Source organism: Phyllobates terribilis, unplaced genomic scaffold (assembly GCF_046119375.1).
Source record: "Phyllobates terribilis strain yellow unplaced genomic scaffold, ASM4611937v1 Scaffold_5__5_contigs__length_657084704, whole genome shotgun sequence".
NCBI classification, from domain to species: Eukaryota; Metazoa; Chordata; class Amphibia; order Anura; family Dendrobatidae; genus Phyllobates; species Phyllobates terribilis.
The window spans coordinates 259,416,449-259,435,856 of record NW_027362765.1 but is presented as its reverse complement, the minus strand read 5'-3'; the positions used below and the strand labels follow the sequence as shown (position 1 = coordinate 259,435,856).

At 45.7% G+C, this 19,408-nt stretch overlaps 1 protein-coding gene across 2 annotated transcripts in view; it reads left to right on the top strand.

The window, feature by feature from the left end:
• Positions 1 to 19,408, top strand: part of ENGASE (endo-beta-N-acetylglucosaminidase) — a 51,340-nt gene that overhangs the window by 12,849 nt on the left and 19,083 nt on the right. For both annotated transcript variants that reach the window (XM_073684095.1, XM_073684096.1), the window contains 3 exons: positions 12,726 to 12,885; positions 17,392 to 17,495; positions 19,050 to 19,158. In XM_073684095.1, the coding sequence (XP_073540196.1) occupies positions 12,726 to 12,885; positions 17,392 to 17,495; positions 19,050 to 19,158 (373 nt within the window). The remainder of the gene's footprint in view (positions 1 to 12,725; positions 12,886 to 17,391; positions 17,496 to 19,049; positions 19,159 to 19,408) is intronic.

Sequence of the window (19,408 nt, the reverse complement as noted above, 5' to 3'; positions counted from 1 at the left end):
TGTGGGAAAAAAAGAAATACTGTATGTGGTGCAAACAGCGAGCACGAGTGTGGATTGGTGAACTATGTCACCGATCAACACTTGGTGGCTGCTGGATGTGTGCACGGATGTGTGGGGAGTGGGAAGAGGGGAATTGGGGTGGATGAGGGGAGATCAGAGATGGACTTAGCAAAGTCTTCTCTGTTCTTCTTTCAGCAGCAGGAGTCCAGCGCTGGTGACCGGGAGCCCGGAGCTGGAGATCACATCCAAGAGAGTTAACAGACACTGGGGTGAGAGGGATTGGGGTGGATGAGGGGAGATCAGAGATGGACTTACCAAAGGGTCAGCAGGATCAGCAGCAGGACCGGGAGCCCGGAGCTTGAGACCGGGAGCCCGGAGCTTGAGACCATAACCGAGAGAATCAACAGGGACACTGGGGTGAGGGGGATTGAGGTGGGTGCCAAAGGATCAGCAGCAGGTCGGAACAGAAGACCCAGACAGGAGACGGAGCCCGGCGCTGGGGACCGGAGCTGGAGACCGCTGCAGGAAAAAAAAAATGGTGGTAAGGGTATAAAAAGAGGGGGGGATTGGGGTGGATGTAGGGAGAACAGACTTACCAAAGTCTTCTCTGCAGGATCAGCAGCAGGCTCTGGAGCAGGAACCACAGCAGGTCAGGAGCAGGAGACACAGGATGCTGGAGCAGAAGATCCAGCAGCAGCGACTGGAGCAGGTGAGAAGATGGTCTTGTGGTGTCACAGAATATTCTGTGGCACTACAAGGCCCAGCACAGACACATCAGACGTGACCGCTCTGCCGAAATCCTCACCAAGTGTGGGGGTCTGCAGGGCGGTCACATGGGGGTGATGGGGTGGTGACAGGTGGAGGTCACCTCCCGGTCAGGTAATCTGATTGGAGCTATTGATGATGACATTGATCGCTCCAATCAGAGTACCTGAATACAGGTCAGAGGGAGGTGTCACCTCCCTGTAACCCCCTGTGGTGGATGCTGTGCCCCAGCCATCTGATTGGTGATATTGATTGCACCAATCAGATGGCTGGGGCACAGCATCCACCACAGGGGGTCACAGGGAGGTGACACCTCCCTGTGACCGCCCGGTCACCTGTATTCAGATACTCTGATTGGAGTGATCGATGTCATCATCAATCGCTCCAATCACAGCAGTCTGGGGGCTTGGATCACATTACAGGGGGTCATGGGGCGGTGACAGGCAGGTCACAAGCCGGTCAACGCCCCATGACCTCCCTGTCACCAAGCGCTCGTGCTACGATCGATGCAATCGTTGTGGTTGGCGATCGCACCGATCTTAGCGCTTTGGGTCCAGGGCTGGGGTGTCCTAGCAACAGCCTAGGATCAGTGCTCTTAGGAGCTGCAGATCACTGTTTCCGGCAATCACATTGCCGGAAACAGTGAGAAATGCTGTGATTGGCTGTTGAGATTTGATCGCTGGTGCGGGGGGGGCGGCGACACCCCCCGGGATGACTACGCCATCTACCCAGAGGTAAGATGGCGCCGGAAATTTAATACGATCTCCGCGACTTCGGTTGCAGTGCCGCATTAAAGATATGATGTACTAATACATAGCAGGCTCTTAAGTCCCAGGGCACAGATACCTATTAGTACTTCTTGGACTTTAAAGGGGTTAAATGATAAATTTACTGTAGCACAGATTCATCTCAGCTAAAAGCCTAGACCCTTAGATCAGGAATAGGACTGACATTTATAGGACATTTTATAACTTTCCCAAATTCTCATGAAAAAATATTCCCCACAAACTACATTGAACTACTGTACCCAATTTATTATATATTTTAGGAGTTGGAGTCGGTCCATTTTATACTAACTCCGACTCCACCAAAATGGACAACGACTACAACTCCACAGCCCGGGAGCTGCCCTAGTCATGGAAGAAAATCCCAATAGTTAAAGGGGTATTCCCATCTCCAAGATCCTATCCCAATATGTAGTAGGTGTAGTAGAAATAATAATAATATTAGCAAATACCTCCAATTAGAAATGTAGTATAGTATTTTTGATTCACTATCTCTTACCTCATGTGCAGGCATCACAGGACCTTAGGTATCCATGGTTACGACCACTAGCAGCTAGCTAACTAACTGTTACTTTATCAGTGGACGTAACCATGGATACCCAAGGTCCTGCGATGCCTGCACATGAGGAAAGAGATAGCAAATCAGAAAAAATATACTACATTTCTAATTGGAGATATTATTATTACACATACTACATATTGGGATAGGATCTTGGAGATGGGAATACCCCTTTAACTATACGGTAATTTCTGCTTTGATTGAAAAGGGGATCTTTCTGTGTAATGACTGAGATGAGAATGATTAAATTAAAAGTTATGCTAATTATTCTAAGTTTGACACTATTCAATGAAGCAAACTATGTATTCTATACTTATATAATATAGATGGAGAAAATGCAGGTGGTGATTTTGTCGAATTCATTAGTAGTTACTTAATCTAATGGCGTAAAAAACATTCCCAGCGCGACAAGGTGTACCCAATTGGGATGGTCCTATCTCTAGTATTAGTGTGAGCCAGCCTCAAAATAGATATCTTCACAGCTGCCAAGAGCAAGTGAATGCTGTGTTTAATTTGTGAATGTGAATGCCTTGCTAATTGCTTCATTTAAATATAAGTGCTGCTTTCACACTGTGAAGAACCATTGTCCATTTGCTCTGTGCATTGAAAAAGTATTCATACCCCATGAAATTTTCAACATTTTTTCACTTTACACCCAGAAACTTAAATATTTTTTTTTGTGATATTTTAACCCCGAGGGTGGTTTGCACGTTAATGACCAGGCCAATTTTTACAATTCTGACCACTGTCACTTTAGTGAACGCTTCAACGGATCCCCCTGATTCTAAGACTGTTTTTTTTCGTGACATACTGTACTTCATGATTGTGGTAAAATTTCTTTGATATCACTTGCGTTTATTTGTGAAAAAATCTGAAATTTGGCAAAAATGTTGAAAATTTAGCATTTTTCGTACTTTGAATTTTTATGCCCTTAAATCAGAGAGATATGTCACACAAAATAGTTAATAAATAACATTTCCCACATGTCTACTTTACAGCAGCACAATTTTGGAACCAACATTTTTTTTTTTTTGGTTAGAAAGTTATAAGGGTTAAAAGTTGACCAGCGATTTCTCATTTTGCAACAACATTTACAAAACCATTTTTTTAGGGACCACATCACATTTGAAGTGACTTTGAGGGGTCTTTATGACAGAAAATACCCAAAAGTGACGTCATTCTAAAAACTGTACCCCTCAAGGTGCTCAAAACCACATTCAAGAAGTTTGTTAAACCTTCAGGTGCTTCACAGGAATTTTTGGAATGTGGAAGAAAACCATGAACATTTTAACTTTTTTCACAAAAATGTTACTTTAGACTCAAATTTTTTTTATTTTCGCTAGGGTAACAGGAAAAATAGACCCCAAAATTTGTTGTGCAACTCCTCCTGAGCACGCCGATACCCCATATATGGGGGGAAAACCACTGTTTGAGCGCACGGCAGGGCTCGGAAGGGAAGGAGCACTATTTGACTTTTTGAATGTAAAATTTGCTTCAATAATTAGCTTCTGCCATGTCGTGTTTTGAAGAGCCGCTGATGTGGCTAAACAGTGGAAACCGCCCACAAGTGACACGATTTTGGAAACTAGACCCTTCAAGGAACTTCTCTAGATGTGTGAGCACTCTGAACCCCCCAGCTGCCTCACAGAAGTTTATAATTTAGAGCTGTGAAAATAAAAAAAATCGGTAACTTTTTCCACAAAAATGATCTTACTCGGTCGCCTCATTGGGGGACACAGGACCATGGGTGTTATGCTGCTGTCCACTAGGAGGCGACACTATGCATAATCTGCCACAGATTAACCGTGGCTCCTCTGCAGTATACACCCCTGGACGGCATCCGCCTTCTCCAGTTTTTGCTTAGTGTCGCATAGGAGGCACACCTAAAACTTTTACTCAGTTTTCACTGAAGGGATTACAGATGAAGAAAAGTGGGTTTACTGCGAGACTCCCGGCATGTCTCCTTCCTCGGCCCCTTATTATGGGGTGCACGGTTGAAGTTGAGATGGCTATTCCCCATGTCGCTCCTTCCCCAGCCCCTCGGGTGCTGGTTCGAAGTTGAGACCCCCCCCCCTCCTTCCCCAATTCCCTTTGGTTTCTGGGTTGAGGTCGAGGCGAGGATATAGCCCCCTGATGGTGACAACAGCACCTCCCTAATCCCCCCCCACTGGGGGTATTAGGTTGAAACGCCTCAGGTAGGGCCTGTATAGGCAGCAGTTCCCAGCAGCCAGCACACTACGGCTGATTCCAGGGACCCCAGCCCTGCTGCGGGCTCCTGTCGGGGCCGGGGGGAGTGCAGGCAGAACACAACAGAGGCACAGGCCTCCCTGTGCCCTGTTTCTGCGGCAGCACCAGCTCTACGGTGCCTCAGGGGGGACTCTTCACAGGGCCCGCCCCCCCCTTCCGCTTATACCCGCTATCCTGCCTTTAAATCCGGGGGGGGGGGGTCCAGTTCAGATCCGGCTCCCTCCCGGACTTCCGCGCCGGCCTGCAGTCCCTTTGGACATCAGGCATCTAATTTAGGCTTCGGCCTAGCCGAAGCCGCCACCTCCTCTCCCCGGCCCGCCCCCCGATGACAAATATGACACTCTACAGTGTCATAGAGGGGGGCTTATCGAGACTGAAAGGGCACGATTTCACATAGTTCTGCCGCCCTTTTTCTGCTCAGGACTGTGGATCTTCGGCACTGGACCTAGGGACACACTGGTGGGATAAGATCACAGCTGGAATTCTCCTCGGCTGTGAGTCCAGGCTCCTCTGCATAGCCATCCCTGTAGGGCTCTCTGCATAGCCACCCCAGTGCACTATGCCGGGCTCAAGGTCCAAGAGAACCAGGCAGGACTGCTATTATGCACTCTGTACAGCCTGCAGCAATACTCTCCCAAGTGGCAGCACGTACCCGCACTGCACCCAGACTACTGTGCCAGAGCCCCAAGAACCCCCTGCCAATGCTTCGGTGTCTAATGCCACGCCGGAATGGGTCACTCATATGTCGCAATCAATGACTCAGTCTATAGATAACCTAACCTCCACATTGCTTCAGGCTCTGCAGAGTCATGTTTCAGCTATGATCGCTACCCAGCAAAGGGAAGGCTCGACTCATGACCCGGGCACATCCACGTCTAGGTCAGGACGCAAGCGGACCCACAGGTCACGTTAATCTGCGTCCTCCCATAGCACACGGTCATCCCCTTCTAGGGAGAGACACCGTAGTTCCAGGTCATCTAGACCGTCCCCTACCAGGGACAGACAGTGCAGTTCTCCGCAGCGATCCCTGACCAGAGAAGGCCTCCACACTGGTTCACCCAGCCGGAGACGCCTTAGCGATACACAGGATTCGGAAGGCATCTGTGATTCCGACTCAAGACAAGGAAACTGAAGGGTCTCTGATCCCAATCCCCCCTAGCAATACAGCGCTAGTTGAGGACGTAATCTCGTCCATCCATCGGGTGCTAGACATTTCTGATCCGCCCCCGGAGGCACCACAACACAAGATTTCCTTTGATGGAGTTCTGAAGCCGCCTAAGGTCTTCTTTGACCACACAGAGTTTAAGTCGTTCCTTAAAAAGCAGTTCTCACTGCCTGAGAAGTTTACCAATCGCAAATATCTGGAGGCGCCGTACCCCTTCCGACAGGAGACCACCAAGGAATGGACAGATCCACCCGAAGTGGATCCCCCAGTCTCTAGGCTAGCAGCACAGTCACTCCTTTCACATCCAGATAGCTTAACCCTCAGGGACACAGCAGACCGGCAGGTAGAACGCATGGCTCGTTCAATTTTCGAGGCCGCAGGGGCCTCCCTGGCTCCCGCGTTCGCTTCAGTTTGGGCTGCCAAGGCCATCCTGGCTTGGGCCCAAAATTTACAAGCTGGCCTCCAAGTATCTGCTCCTGAGCTGTCAGACCAAGCGGTTCAAATAGCAGTTGTAGCAGATTACATGCTTCATGCAGCTCTGGATTCTGCAAGGGGTGCAGCGGTGATGGCATCAAACGCAATCACGATTCGGCGTATCCTCTGGCTGCGGGAATGGAAAGCAGACGCAGCCTCAAAGAAGTCCCTCACGCACCTCCCGTACCTCAGTGGTTGACTTTTTGGTGAACAGTTGGACGCGATGATATCCAACGCCACCTAGGGTAAGAGTACCTCTCTCCCCCAACTGAAACCCAAACGCACTTACAAGAAGCGTAACCAAACTCAATTCCGATCCTTTCGGAACTCTTTGGGCTGGTCCGTCTCGCGGCCAGCACAAAATAGCAACCGCTCCCTACGCAGGGACAACTCGCGGTCGACGCAAAAGTCGGACAAGACCTGGCAGTCAAAAGCAGGCCAGTCAAAGTTCAAAGGAGGAAAATCTGAGACTTCCTCCTCATCATGACTCACGGACTCCGGAAGACACCCCACCTGTAGGCGGCCGACTTTTGCTCTTTCATCAAGTCTGGCTGCCTATTACAGAAGACAGGTGAGTCAGGGAACTGGTGTCTTCCGGATACAAGATAGAGTTCACTTCCAACCCACCAAACAGACTCTTTCTTTCTGTTCCCCCAAAACCGCCAGCCAAGGCTTGTGCCTTCCGCCAAGCGGTCTTGTCTCTTCTTCAAGCAGGAGTCATAGTACCGGTCCCCGCGGCCGAGCGCTTCCAAGGGTTCTACTCCAATTTATTCGTAGTCCCCAAGAAAGGAGGCGGCATACGGCCCATACTGGACCTAAAACGGCTCAACAAATATGTACGGGTACGTCACTTTCGCATGGAGTCCCTTCGGTCCATCATTGCGTCCATGGAAAAGGGAGAATTTCTCACCTTCTTAGACATACAAGACGCATACCTGCATATACCAATTGCACCCGCCCATCAGAGATTTCTCAGGTTTGCAATCGACCAGGACCACTACCAGTTCGAGGCTCTCCCGTTCGGACTCGCCTCGGCTCCCAGAGTGTTTACCAAAGTCATGGCAGCCGCCATGGATGTCCTGCACTCCAGAGGCATAGTAGTTCCATACCTGGACGATCTCCTTATCAAGGCTCCCACCTTCAAGGACTGCGAGCTCAGCGTCTCAATCACAATCGACACTCTGAGTCGCCTGGGCTGGTTAGTCAACCTACAAAAGTCATCACCAACCTCGAGTCAGTCTCTGACCTTCCTGGGAATGCTATTCAACACCTTCAGGGGTCTAGTGCTCCTTCCCAAGGACAAGGCACTGCCTCTCCGTCTAGGAGTTCGCACTCTCCTCAGCAAACCCCCTCGATTTCTCCGGTTTGCCATGAGGGTCCTCGGCAGGATGGTGGCGGCAATAGAAGCAGTCCCATTTGCCCAGCTTCACCTCAGGCCTCTCCAACTAGCCACCCTCAAGTCATGGGACAGGAACCCTTTTTCCCTCGACAGGGAGTTCCAGCTGACGTCGTCAACCAGGAGGTCCCTGCACTGGTAGCTCAAGCCAACCTCACTAACAAAGGGGAAATCCTTTCTCACGGGTCAATAGAAGGTTCTGACCACCGACACGAGCCTGACGGGTTGGGGTGCGGTACACCTACACCACAGAGCACAGGGCAAGTGGTCCCCAGCGGAAGCGACCATGCCCATCAACATCTTGGAACTTCATGCCATCCTCCTGGCATTGAGAGCCTTCCATCACTTACTGGCATCCGCTCACATCAGAGTACAGTCGGACAGTGCCACTGCTGTGGCATATGTGAATCACCAAGGGCGGACCCGCAGTGCCCAGGCCATGCGAGAAGTGACACACATTCTCCACTGGGCGGAAGACACAGGTTCGGTTCTCTCTGCGGTCCACATTCCGGGTGTGGACAACTGGGAAGCAGACTTCCTCAGCCGGCAAGGAATGGACTCGGGAGCGTGGTCTCTCCATCCCGAAGTTTTTTGCCAGATCTGCCATCGCTGGGGGACTCCGGACGTGGACCTAATGGCATCCCACTTCAATGCCAAGGTCTCCAACTTCATGGCCAGAACATCTCGACCCGCGAGCACTAGGAGCGGACGCCCTGGTTCAGGACTGGACCCAGTTCCAGCTCCTGTACATCTTTCCACCTCTCCCCCCTGATATCCAGAGTGGTGAGGAAGATCAAGCAAGAGGGAGTTCCAACCATCCTAATCGCATCGGACTGGCCCAGACGTACATGGTATGCCGACATCGTACAGCTCACAGCAGACGTCTTCTGGCATCTCCCCGACTGCCCGGATCTTCTGTCACAAGGCCCGTTCTACCAACAGAACTCAGGGGCCCTCAATTTGACGGCGTGGCCATTGAGACCTGGGTTCTAACCCAGTCAGGGTTCTCGGCGGACGTCGTTGGAACCATGATTAGGGCACGGAAGCCAACCTCTGCTAAGATTTATTACCGTACCTGGAAAGCCTTCTTTACCTGGTGCGAATCTCGTGGTCAGACCCCATTCCCTTATTCCCTCCCCAGGGTACTTGGTTTTCTCCAATCGGGTCTGGAGGCCAGACTGTCCCTGGCCTCCCTTAAGAGCCAGGTGTCAGCTCTCAGTGCTTTTTCAGAGGTACATTGCTAACAAGCCGCAAGTAAGGACATTTCTTCAGGGGGTTTCCCGATTGGTACCACCCTACAGACGACCACTAGAAACGTGGGACCTTAACCTGGTGCTGACAGCATTGCAGGAAACACCCTTTGAATCCCTTAGGGAAGTCCCACTCCGCCTTCTATCTCAGAAGGTGGTTTTTCTGGTGTCTGAACTGATAGCACTCTCCTGTGGACGGCCCTTCCTGGCTTTTTACCAGGACAAGGTAGTTCTCCGTACGGTCCCATCCTTCCTTCCGAAGGTTGTGTCCAACTTCCATCTCAATGAGGAAATTTCACTGCCATCCCTCTGTCCGGTCCCGGTTCATAGAGTGGAGAAGGCTCTGCATACCTTTAACCTTGTCAGAGCATTGCTTATCTATGTGTCTAGGACTGCTCCCTTCCTTAAGTCTGATTCTCTTTTCCTTCTTCTGGAAGGTGGCCGCAAGGGTCTGCCAGCTTCCAAAGCTACCCTTGCCAGGTGGATCAAAACCACCATACAAGAGGCCTACCGCCTCAAAAATTCTCCTCTTCCAGCAGGTAGGGGCCTCCTGGGCCATTCGGCACCAGGTTTCGGCACAACAAGTGTGTAAAGCAGCCACCTGGACTAGCCTACACACTTTTACCAAACACTACAGGGTTCATACTCAGTCCTCAGCAGACGCGAACCTGGCTAGACGTGTTCTGCAGGCGGCGGTACCCCAATTGTAGGGGCCCGTCTACACAATATTCGTCCATTGCTTTCCACCCAGGGACTGCTTTGGGATGTCCCATGGTCCTGTGTCCCCCAATGAGGTGACTTAGTAAAGGAGATTTTTGTGTACTCACCGTAAAATCTTTCTCTTAGCCTCTAATTGGGGGACACAGCTCCCACCCTGTCGCCCGTTCCGGGCCGTTGTTACGTTGAGTTCTCATATTGTTTTGAGCTCGTACATAGTTGCCTTCTTATAGGCATGGTTATGTTATCCATGTTACGTTCTTCCTAATGCTTTTGCACAAAACTGGAGAAGGCTGATGCCGTCCAGGGGTGTATACTGCAGAGGAGGAGCCACGGTTAATCTTTTTCAGATTATGCATAGTGTCGCCTCCTAGTGGACAGCAGCATAACACCCATGGTCCTGTGTCCCCCAGTAAGAGGCTAAGAGAAAGAGATTTTACGGTGAGTACACAAAAATCTCCTTTTTAGCCCCAAATTTTTTATTTTCAGGACAACATCGGGTCACCATGACAACTACCGGGACCCGGCACACAGCACGGGACGCCGAAGAGGAGGTAAGCAGGTCACGCTTACCTCCGGAATGCTGCGATCGACTTCGATCGCAGCATTTCGGGGGTTAATGTGCTGGGAGCAGTGCGGCACTGCTCCTGACACATAGCACCAGGTGTCAGCTGTGAGAATCAGCTGACACCCGATGGCGAGCACGCCGCACCGCTTGTGTGCGGGTGCGATCGCAATGCGTGTAATAGTACGTCCCTGGTCCAATAGGCCCAGGTCAGTATGACGTACTATTACTGACAAAAAAAAGGAGCATGGACCGCACCTCCAAAAAATCATACATTTGATCTACTGCCTCTCGGCAAAAATATATATAACTGAACATGAGGTTCTTAGTTTAACATTCTGATCAGATTGTATGAAGCCCACTGCCACGTCACGGCAAACCTCGTAGTGGGTCCTAACATTTCCTGCCTAAACGGGAGCGGAGCTGTTCGCCAACCACTGCCACAGCGACAATGCACCAGCAGGGCGGGCGGCCTGTTGCCTCACAGCACCCATGCTGCAAGACCGAGTCCCCATGACTCCAGGCACACCACCTCACAAGCACAAAACCACAGCAACAATGGCCGACACACTGCACCAACACCATGGTCTTGCAGCATGGGTGCTGTGAGGCACCAGGCCGCCCGCCCTGCTGGTGCATTGTCGCTGTGGCGGTGGTTGGCACACGGCTCCGCTCCCGTTCAGGCAGGAAATGTTAGGACCCACTACGAGGTTTGCCGTGACGTGGCAGTGGGCTTCATACAGTCTGATGAGAATGTTAAACTAAGAACCTCATGTTTATTTATATATATATATATATATATATATATAATTTTTTTTTTGCTGAGAGGCATTAGATCAAATGTATGATTTTTTTGAGGTGCGGACCATGCTCCCTTTTTTTTTGCATTGCGTACTATTACTGAGCACGTCAGAAAGGGGTTAACACAAAGTAGCAAGTATTTTTGTGAAGTATCAATGAAATGATACCTGGTTTTCTAAATATTTTTTTAAAATATGAATCTAAAAATTGTAAATAAATTCTTTGTAAGACCACCTTTCGCTGCAATTACTGCTGCAAGTCTTTTGGGGTACTGTATGTCTCTACCAACTTGGCACATATAGACGCTGACATTCTGCTTTGCAAACTAGTTCTAGCTCAGTGAGATTGATTGGAGAATGTCTGTGAACAGCAATTTTCAAATCTTGCCACAGATTCTCAATGGGATTTAGGTCTGAAATATGACTGGGCCATTCACACACATGAATATGCTTTGATATAAAACATTCCATTGTAGATCTGTCAGTATGTTTAAGATTGTTGTCCTGCTGGAAGGTGAACCTACCATTCTAAAGTCTTTTGCAGCCTCTACTAGGGTTTCCTCCAGGATTGCCCTATATTTAGTTCCATCCATCTTCCCATCAACTCTGTCCCTACTTCTGAAAAAAAAAGTTACCCCACAGCATGATGCTGTCTGATGTTGGGTATAGTGTTTTCAGGGTGATGTACAGTATTAGTTTTCCGCCATACATAGCGTTTTGCATTTACTACAAAATGTTATACTTTGGTCTCATCTGACCAGAGCACCTTCTGCCACGTGCTAGCTCCCTTCAACGCTATTTGCTAATATCAAACATGACTTTTTATGGCTTGCTTTCAAAAATGGCTTTCTGCTTGCCACTCTTCCATAAAGGACAGATTAGTGGAGTATGTGACTAATAGTTGTCCTGTGGACAAGTCCTCCCACCTGAGCTGTGGATCTCTCCAGCTCCTCCAGAGTGACCGTGGGCCTCTTGGCTGCTTCTCTAATTAATGCTCTCCTTGATTGAGATGTCAGTTTAGGTGGACATCCATGTCTTGGTAGGTTTGCAGTTGTGCCATACTCCTTCCATTTTTAGATGATGGATTAAACAGTGCTACATGAGATATTCAGAGCTTGGACTATTTTCTGTAACCTAACCCTGTTTTACTCTTTTCCACTACTTTATCTCTGACCTGTCTGGTGTGTTCCTTGGTTTTCATGATGCTGTTTGATCCCTAATGTTCTCAAGCAAACCTCTGAGGTCTTCACGGAACAGCTGTAGTTATACAGAGAATAAATAACACACAGGTGGACTCAGTTTACTAATTATGTGACTTCTGGAGGCAATTGGACACTCAGGATGTTATTTAGGGGTATCAGACTACAAGGGACTATATACAAGTGTACATCAACATTTTCAGATTTATATGTTTAAAGTAATTAGAAAACCATGTATTATTTCCTTTACACTTCACAAATAATTGCTACTTTGTGTTGGTATATGACCTAAAAGCCCGTTAAAATACATTTGTTTGTGGGTGTAACTTGAAAATATGTGGAAAAGTTCAAGGGGTATGAATACTTTTTCAAGGCACTGTATATATCTATATAACCTCATTTACCATATGAAGGCCTGAAGTGGTATAACTTGGGAAATCCTGCAGAAAAAAACTCCCAGCAGAAGCTGTAAAATGCCATGCAAGTGACCCTTCACATTGCAATGTGCATGGCATTCTTGTCTCCACATAGGGCTTCAGTCTGAATCTACAGTCTAGGCTACGTTCTTGGGCATGTCTGAAAAGACAAACGCCACTAGAAAGGAGTGCAAAAAGATCCCAAAATTTCATAATCTGGACTCAGTCTGCCGTTTTGATTTTTGGTTTTTGGGCATCTAGACAGAAGTCTTGGACAGAGACATGACCACACTGCCAAATGCAGTGTGAACCGCTTCTAACAGCAGGCCTTAATTAGTTAGCTAATTTTAATCTATAATTGTTATATACCGTATTCTCTTTCTGCAGACAGTTCTTTAGTTCATGTGACGGAATTTTTACAAATTACAACTGGAAGGAGGATCACTTACAGCGCATGGCAGCAGAGCCACGGAAGACAGATGTCTATATTGGTGTGGATATCTTTGCTCGGGGAGATGTTGTCGGAGGAAAGTTTGAAACTTTCAAGGTAACATAATAACATAGTCTTCCTTCAACCTTAAAAACTAAGTCCATCTAGTTCAACCTATAGCCTAACATGTTGATCCAGAGGAAGGCAAAAAAAAAAAACCATGTGGCAAACACTAAGCTCCACATTGGGGAAAAAAATTCATTCCCGACTCCATTCGACAATCGGACTAGCTCACTGGATCAACGCCCGATCAAGGAATCTAGTATATATAACCTGTAATATTATACTTTTCAAGAAAGGCATCCAGGCCCTTCTTAAATTTTAGTAGTGATTCACTCATTCCAACATCATGCGGCAGAGAGTTCCATAGTCTCACTGCTCTTACAGTAAAGAATCCGCGTCTGTGATTATGATTAAACTTTCTTTCCTTCAGACATAGAAGATGCCCCCTTGTCCCCATCTCGGGCCTCAGAGTAAAAAGATCAGTAGAAAGGTCTTTGTACTGTCCCCTCATATATTTGTACATAGTAATAAGATCACCCCTAAGCCTTCGTTTTTCCAAACTAAATAACCCCAAGTGTAATAACCTGTCTTGGTATTGCAGACCCCCCAGTCCTCTAATAACCTTGGTCTCTTTTCTCTGTACCCGCTCTAGTTCAGCTATGTCTTTCTTATACACCGGAGACCAGAACTGTACACAGTATTCTAAGTATGGTCGCACTAGTGACTTGTATAGAGGTAAAATTATGTTCTCCCCATCAGCATCTTTGCCGCTTTTAATGAATCCCATTATTTTATTTGCCTTTGCAGCAGCTTCCTGACACTGGCCACCAAACGTGAACTTGTCGTCCCCCAATACACCCAGGTCTTTTTCAGTGACAGTTTTGCCCAGTGTTTTACAATTAAGCATATAATTATACATTTTATTTCCTCAGCCCAAGTGCATTACCTTACATTTATCCCCATTAAAGCTCATTTGCCATTTATCAGCCCAAGCTTCTAGTTTACATAGATCCTCCTGTAATATAAAATTGTCCTCCTTTGTATTGATTACCCTGCAGAGTTTAGTGTCATCTGCGAATATTGAAATACTACTCTGTATGCCCCCTACAAGGTCATTAATAAATGTTAAAAAGAAGCGGGCCCAATACTGACCCCTATGGTACCCCACTGTTAACTGTGACCCAGTCTGAGTGTGTTCCGTTAATAACCACCTTTTGTTTACTATCACTGAGCCAGTTCTTAACCCACATACATATATTTTCCCCTATCCCCATTGTTCTCTTTTTATGTATCAACCTTTTGTGTGGAACCGTATCAAAAGCTTTTGAAAAGTCCATATACACAACATCCACTGCATTTCCTTGATCCAGTCCGGAACTTACCTCTTCATAAAAGCTGATCAGATTAGTTTGACAGGAACGGTCCCTCGTAAACCCATATTGATATTGGGTCATGAGGTTATTCTTCTTCAGATACTCTAGTATAGCATCTCTTAGGAAACCCTCCAAGATTTTACCCACAGTATAGAGGTTAAGCTTACTGGCCTATAATTTCCAAGTTCGGTTTTTGTCCCCTTTTTGAATATTGGCACCACATTTGCTATACGCCAGTCCTGTGGTACAGACTCTGTTGTTATGGAATCTTTAAATATTAAAAATAATGGTCTATCTAGGAGTTTACTTAATTCCTGCAGTACTCGCGGGTGTATCCCATCCGGGCCCGGGGATTTGTCAACTTTAGTGATTTTTAGACGCCGCCATACTTCTTGCTGGGTTAAGCAAGTGACATTTAATGGAGAATTTTTGTTATCACTGATCATGTTTTCTGTCATGCGATTTTCTTGTGTAAATACGGTTGAAAAAAAATCATTTAGCATATTTGGCTTTTTCCTCATGCTCATCCACCATTTCATCCAGACTATTTTTAAGGGGGCCAACACTATCATTTTTTAGTTTCTTACTATTTATGTAGTTAAAGAATATTTTGGGATTATTTTTACTTTCTCTGGCAATGAGTCTCTCTGTCTCAGTCTTTGCTGCCTTGATTTGGTTTTTACAGAATTTATTTAATTTTCTGTATTTATTTAATGCCTCATCACTACCTACTTGCTTTAGTTCTCTAAATGCTTTCTTTTTGTCACTTATTGCGCCCCTTACAGCTCTATTTAGCCATATTGGTTTCCTCCTATTTCTAGCATGTTTATTCCCATAGGGTATATATTGTGCACAGGTTCTATTCAGGATGCTAATAAATGTCTCCCATTTGCTTTGTGTATCTTTATGTCTCAGGATATCGTCCCAGTTTATTGCACTAAGATCATCTCTCAACCATTGGAAATTTGCCTTCCTGAAGTTTAGTGTCCTTGTAACCCCTCTACTACACATCTTATTAAAGGATACATGAAAACTTATTATTTTGTGATCACTATTACCCAAGTGACCCCCAACTCGTATATTTGATATGCGGTCTGGCCTGTTGGTTAATATTAGGTCTAGCAGTGCCCCCCTTCTTGTTGGGTCCTGAACCAGTTGTGAAAGGTAATTGTCGCTCATAGTTGTCAAAAACCTTTTTCCTTTGCTTGAACTACAGGTTTCTGTTCCCCAATGTATTTCAGGGTAGTTGAAGTCCCCCATAATAACGACTTTTCCTTGAGTCTCTGCTTCATATATTTGCTTTATGACGATTTTCTCCGCTGCTTCCATTATTTTTGGAGACTTAGGGGTTTGTTCTATCAGTAATTTATTATTTTTTATCCCCTCCCCTTATCTCCACCCACAGGGACTCTACATTTTCATTAGATTCACATGTATTCTCACGCAAGATGAGTTTTAAGGATGATTTTTACATATAAACACACACCCAACCTTGCTTGTTTGTACTGTCATTTCTGAACAGACTTATGCCCTGTAAATTAACTGCCCAGTCATGGCTCTCGTCCAGCCATGTCTCAGATATCCCCAATATGTCATAATTATTTTCCAACAAAATTAATTCTAATTCCTCCATTTTGTTGGTGAGGCTTCTGGCATTAGTGTACATGCATTTTATGTATCTCTCTGTACCTCTATTCCTTCTTACTATATTGACTGTTCTAACCCCATCCCCAATTTCTTTATTAGTGCAGATAGTGACCTGGGCACAATCTTCCCCACCTATAAAATGAATACCCCCCCCCCCCCAAATTCCTTGTTTAAACACTCCACCAACCTTCTAGCCATTTTCTCCCCCAGCACAGCTGCACCCTCCCCATTAAGCTGCAGCCCATCCCTAGCGTAGAACCTGTAGCCAACTGAGGTAACTTATTTTTCTAGCTGCTTCTATCGTATATTTCTCATATTTTACTCAAGCATATGTAGAAAGAGTGCAAACTTTGCACATAGATTAGTGTTGTTATTTCTGTAACAATTTGTTCCTATCTGAGTTGTGTGCAAGAAGAGATTTTTCGGGTTTTCAGGGATTGGTCCTTTGGATGGATTTTCAATGTATAAGCGGCATTAGAGCAGCAGTGCTCATGGATGTGTGACTGTGGTGTTGCAGGCCAATCCATTCAAGGGGCTTGTCCCACAACAATATTTATCATCTATCTACCAGATAAGTGAAAAATGTATGATTGTTATTGATTAAACTGCTGGGACACCCAGTAATTAAGAGAAAATATGTCCGTAGTTTGAATGGACTGGTGGTCACACATGAGCACAACTTCTCCATTCATGCTGTACCCATGGGTTCCCAACAATCATACATTTATTACCTATTGTGTGGAAAGATGACAAATGTTGTCCGTGAGACAACCCCTTTTTAATACTAAAGATTTAACAATCTGGTTTCCAGACTGAGATCTCAGGAAATTAGGCTATGTGAAATGCATATTCTATCTAAATTGCTTCTTAAGAGAAGAAGAGGACTTTCAATATATAATCAGCATAATAATTACTGCAGCAGCTGAGGTATATGCATGGCGTATAAGTCTTCTCACTCTGACATGCCAGGCTTGGCTTGTCACTGTCCACAAGGAGAAACCTTACCCCTTAGATCCCAGTCTTAAGCCTCTCACCTAGCCAAATCAGATCTTATACTTTGCACTGACAAGGAGCAATACTCCAAAACACCTTGTCTGCAAATTGGGATTCTGGTTTGATTTTTATCCTAAGTCATATGGCAAGCCTCGTTAAAGGGTCAGTAGTGACGTTTAGGTTTGCTACTTCCAGTAGCTTGCACTAGAGTTCTTGTCCTTTTAATTTTCCAGATGAGCATGCATGGTTTGTAAGCCTTTTCACTCTGACAGGTCACTCTCTACAAGGAAAAACTTTACCCCTTAAATTCTAGTCTATGTGCACATCAGATCAATAGGTGCATTACTTCCAACATGTGGGCCGTACAGCAGCTGCAGCAGTAGTCCACAAGATTGCGAAGGAAAGTACATTACTATATTTCACAAAATTTGGCCACAGCTGACAGATCACTACTTCTTATGTACAGTGTACATCAAATGCAATAACACCAATTCAGTTTGGTGTCTACTTTTAAGTATTTAACAGTCTAAAATGCATTTTGTTTCAGTCGTTGGAGATGATTCGGCAGTATGGCTTCTCTGTTGCGTTGTTTGCTCCAGGATGGGTGTATGAGTGCTTCAATAGGGAACAGTTCCTTCAGAACCAGTACAGGTAAAATATACAATTCCTGCATGTCTTATCTAGTAAACTAATGAGTAAAAGGAATTTGTCACCAAGTACATATAAAAAAACATGGATTTCTCTTTTTATTCAGCTTCCTATGATCTGTGTGCCCATATAGACGTATTCAGGTGATCCTACTGACAGACTGCATTTAAGTTCCTGGTTGTTTTGATATGATTGTGAATTTCTGGTTTTAAGAAAGCCAAACATATTGTGTAATAATAATGAAAATTTCTCATATACCTGACACATAAATAGTTATACATTTGCTATATGGAATAAAGACCTTTGACGTACCTTTTACGTCATGGTCGGGAAGGGGTTCCCGACCTCTGACGTATAGGCACGTCCTGGCGATCGTGTGCAGTCCAGGAGCTGAGGCCGCGCGATCGCCACCTGGAACTTGCCTTACGTTATATCCGAATTCCGGCTGTCATGGCCAGAAGCAGTGCCCGCACCATCCCAGGCCATTTAACACCCTAAATGCTGCAATCAATATCGATCACAGCATTTAGAAGGCTGGGAAAGAGATGGGCTCCCTCTCTCTTCCGATCGGTGTTAATCGCGAGGGCCGATCATTGCCATGGCAGCCCGGGTCAGCTAGCTACAGCAAGCCTTTCAGACCATGCCCTCAGGGGCTCTGCCAATGTGATATGGCACCCTCAAACCATTCCAGCAAAATCTGAACTTCAATATGGCACGCCTTCCCTTCTTTCCACTGTGCCTCAAAAGTAGTTTTCGACCACATATAGGGTATTGGCGTACTCAGGAGAAGATGCGTAACAAATTGTACTGTACATTTTCTCCAATTATCCCTTTTGAAAATTAAAAACTTGCGACCCAAGGAACATTTTAGTGAAAAAAATGGTAATTTTCCATTGACTCAGCTCAATGTTATACAATTCTGTAAATCGCCTGATGGTTAAAAATACACACTACACCCCTATATGAATTCCTCAAGAGGTGTAGTTTCCAAAATAGGTCACTTGTGGGGGTTTCTGCTGTTTTAGTATGTCAGGGGGCTCTTCAAATCTGACATGGCGTCCACTATTTCAGAATTCAATTGGCGCTTCTTCCCTTCCTAGCCCTGCCGTGCGCCCAATCAGTAGTTTTCCACTACATATTGGGTATTGGTGCACTCAGGAGAAATGGCACAACATATTTTGGGTTTCAATTTCTACTGTTACCTCTGTGAAAAGGAAAAATCTGGGGCGAAAGCAACATTTGTTGCAGGGAAAATGTTATTTTTTTCATTTTCACTGCTCAATGTTATATACTACATTTAGTATTTTTTACAAAATGGTCTTGAATGAAAATTACTTTTATGGGTATGCAAAATAACAAACCTTGTTTGCAGTCAATGGCCCACGTTTATGGGAGTTTTTTGTACTGTAGTATCCCTTAGAATATGTTGATTCTGAAAGATAACTTAAGGTTTTCTGACAAATCTGCTGGGGTATACTCATTCACTCTGAGCACTGTATGTTGCATTTTGTGTTTTTGAATGTTCTTCTGAATATCTGTGTCCTTTTTTTGATGCAGGTTTTGGTCTCTGTTGGAAAATCACCTGTACAGTCACAGCCTAAGCACCCTACCTATATGTTCCTCTTTCTGTCTTGGCCGTGGAAAAAAGAGGTTTTCCTACGGGCAGGTGAGACGCGTGTTCTGTAATTGGATTTTGTACAAATTTTCAAATGAAAATCTATTTATATATTTGAGTCTTACAGCTAGCAAGTGGTTAATACATATATGTGTGTGTGTGTGTATATACGCTGAACAAAAATATAAACGCAACACTTTTGTTTCTGCTTTTTATGAGCTGATCTCTAAGATCTAAGACTTTTTCTATGTACACCAAAAGACATTTTTCTCTCAAATATTCACAAATTTATCTAAATCTG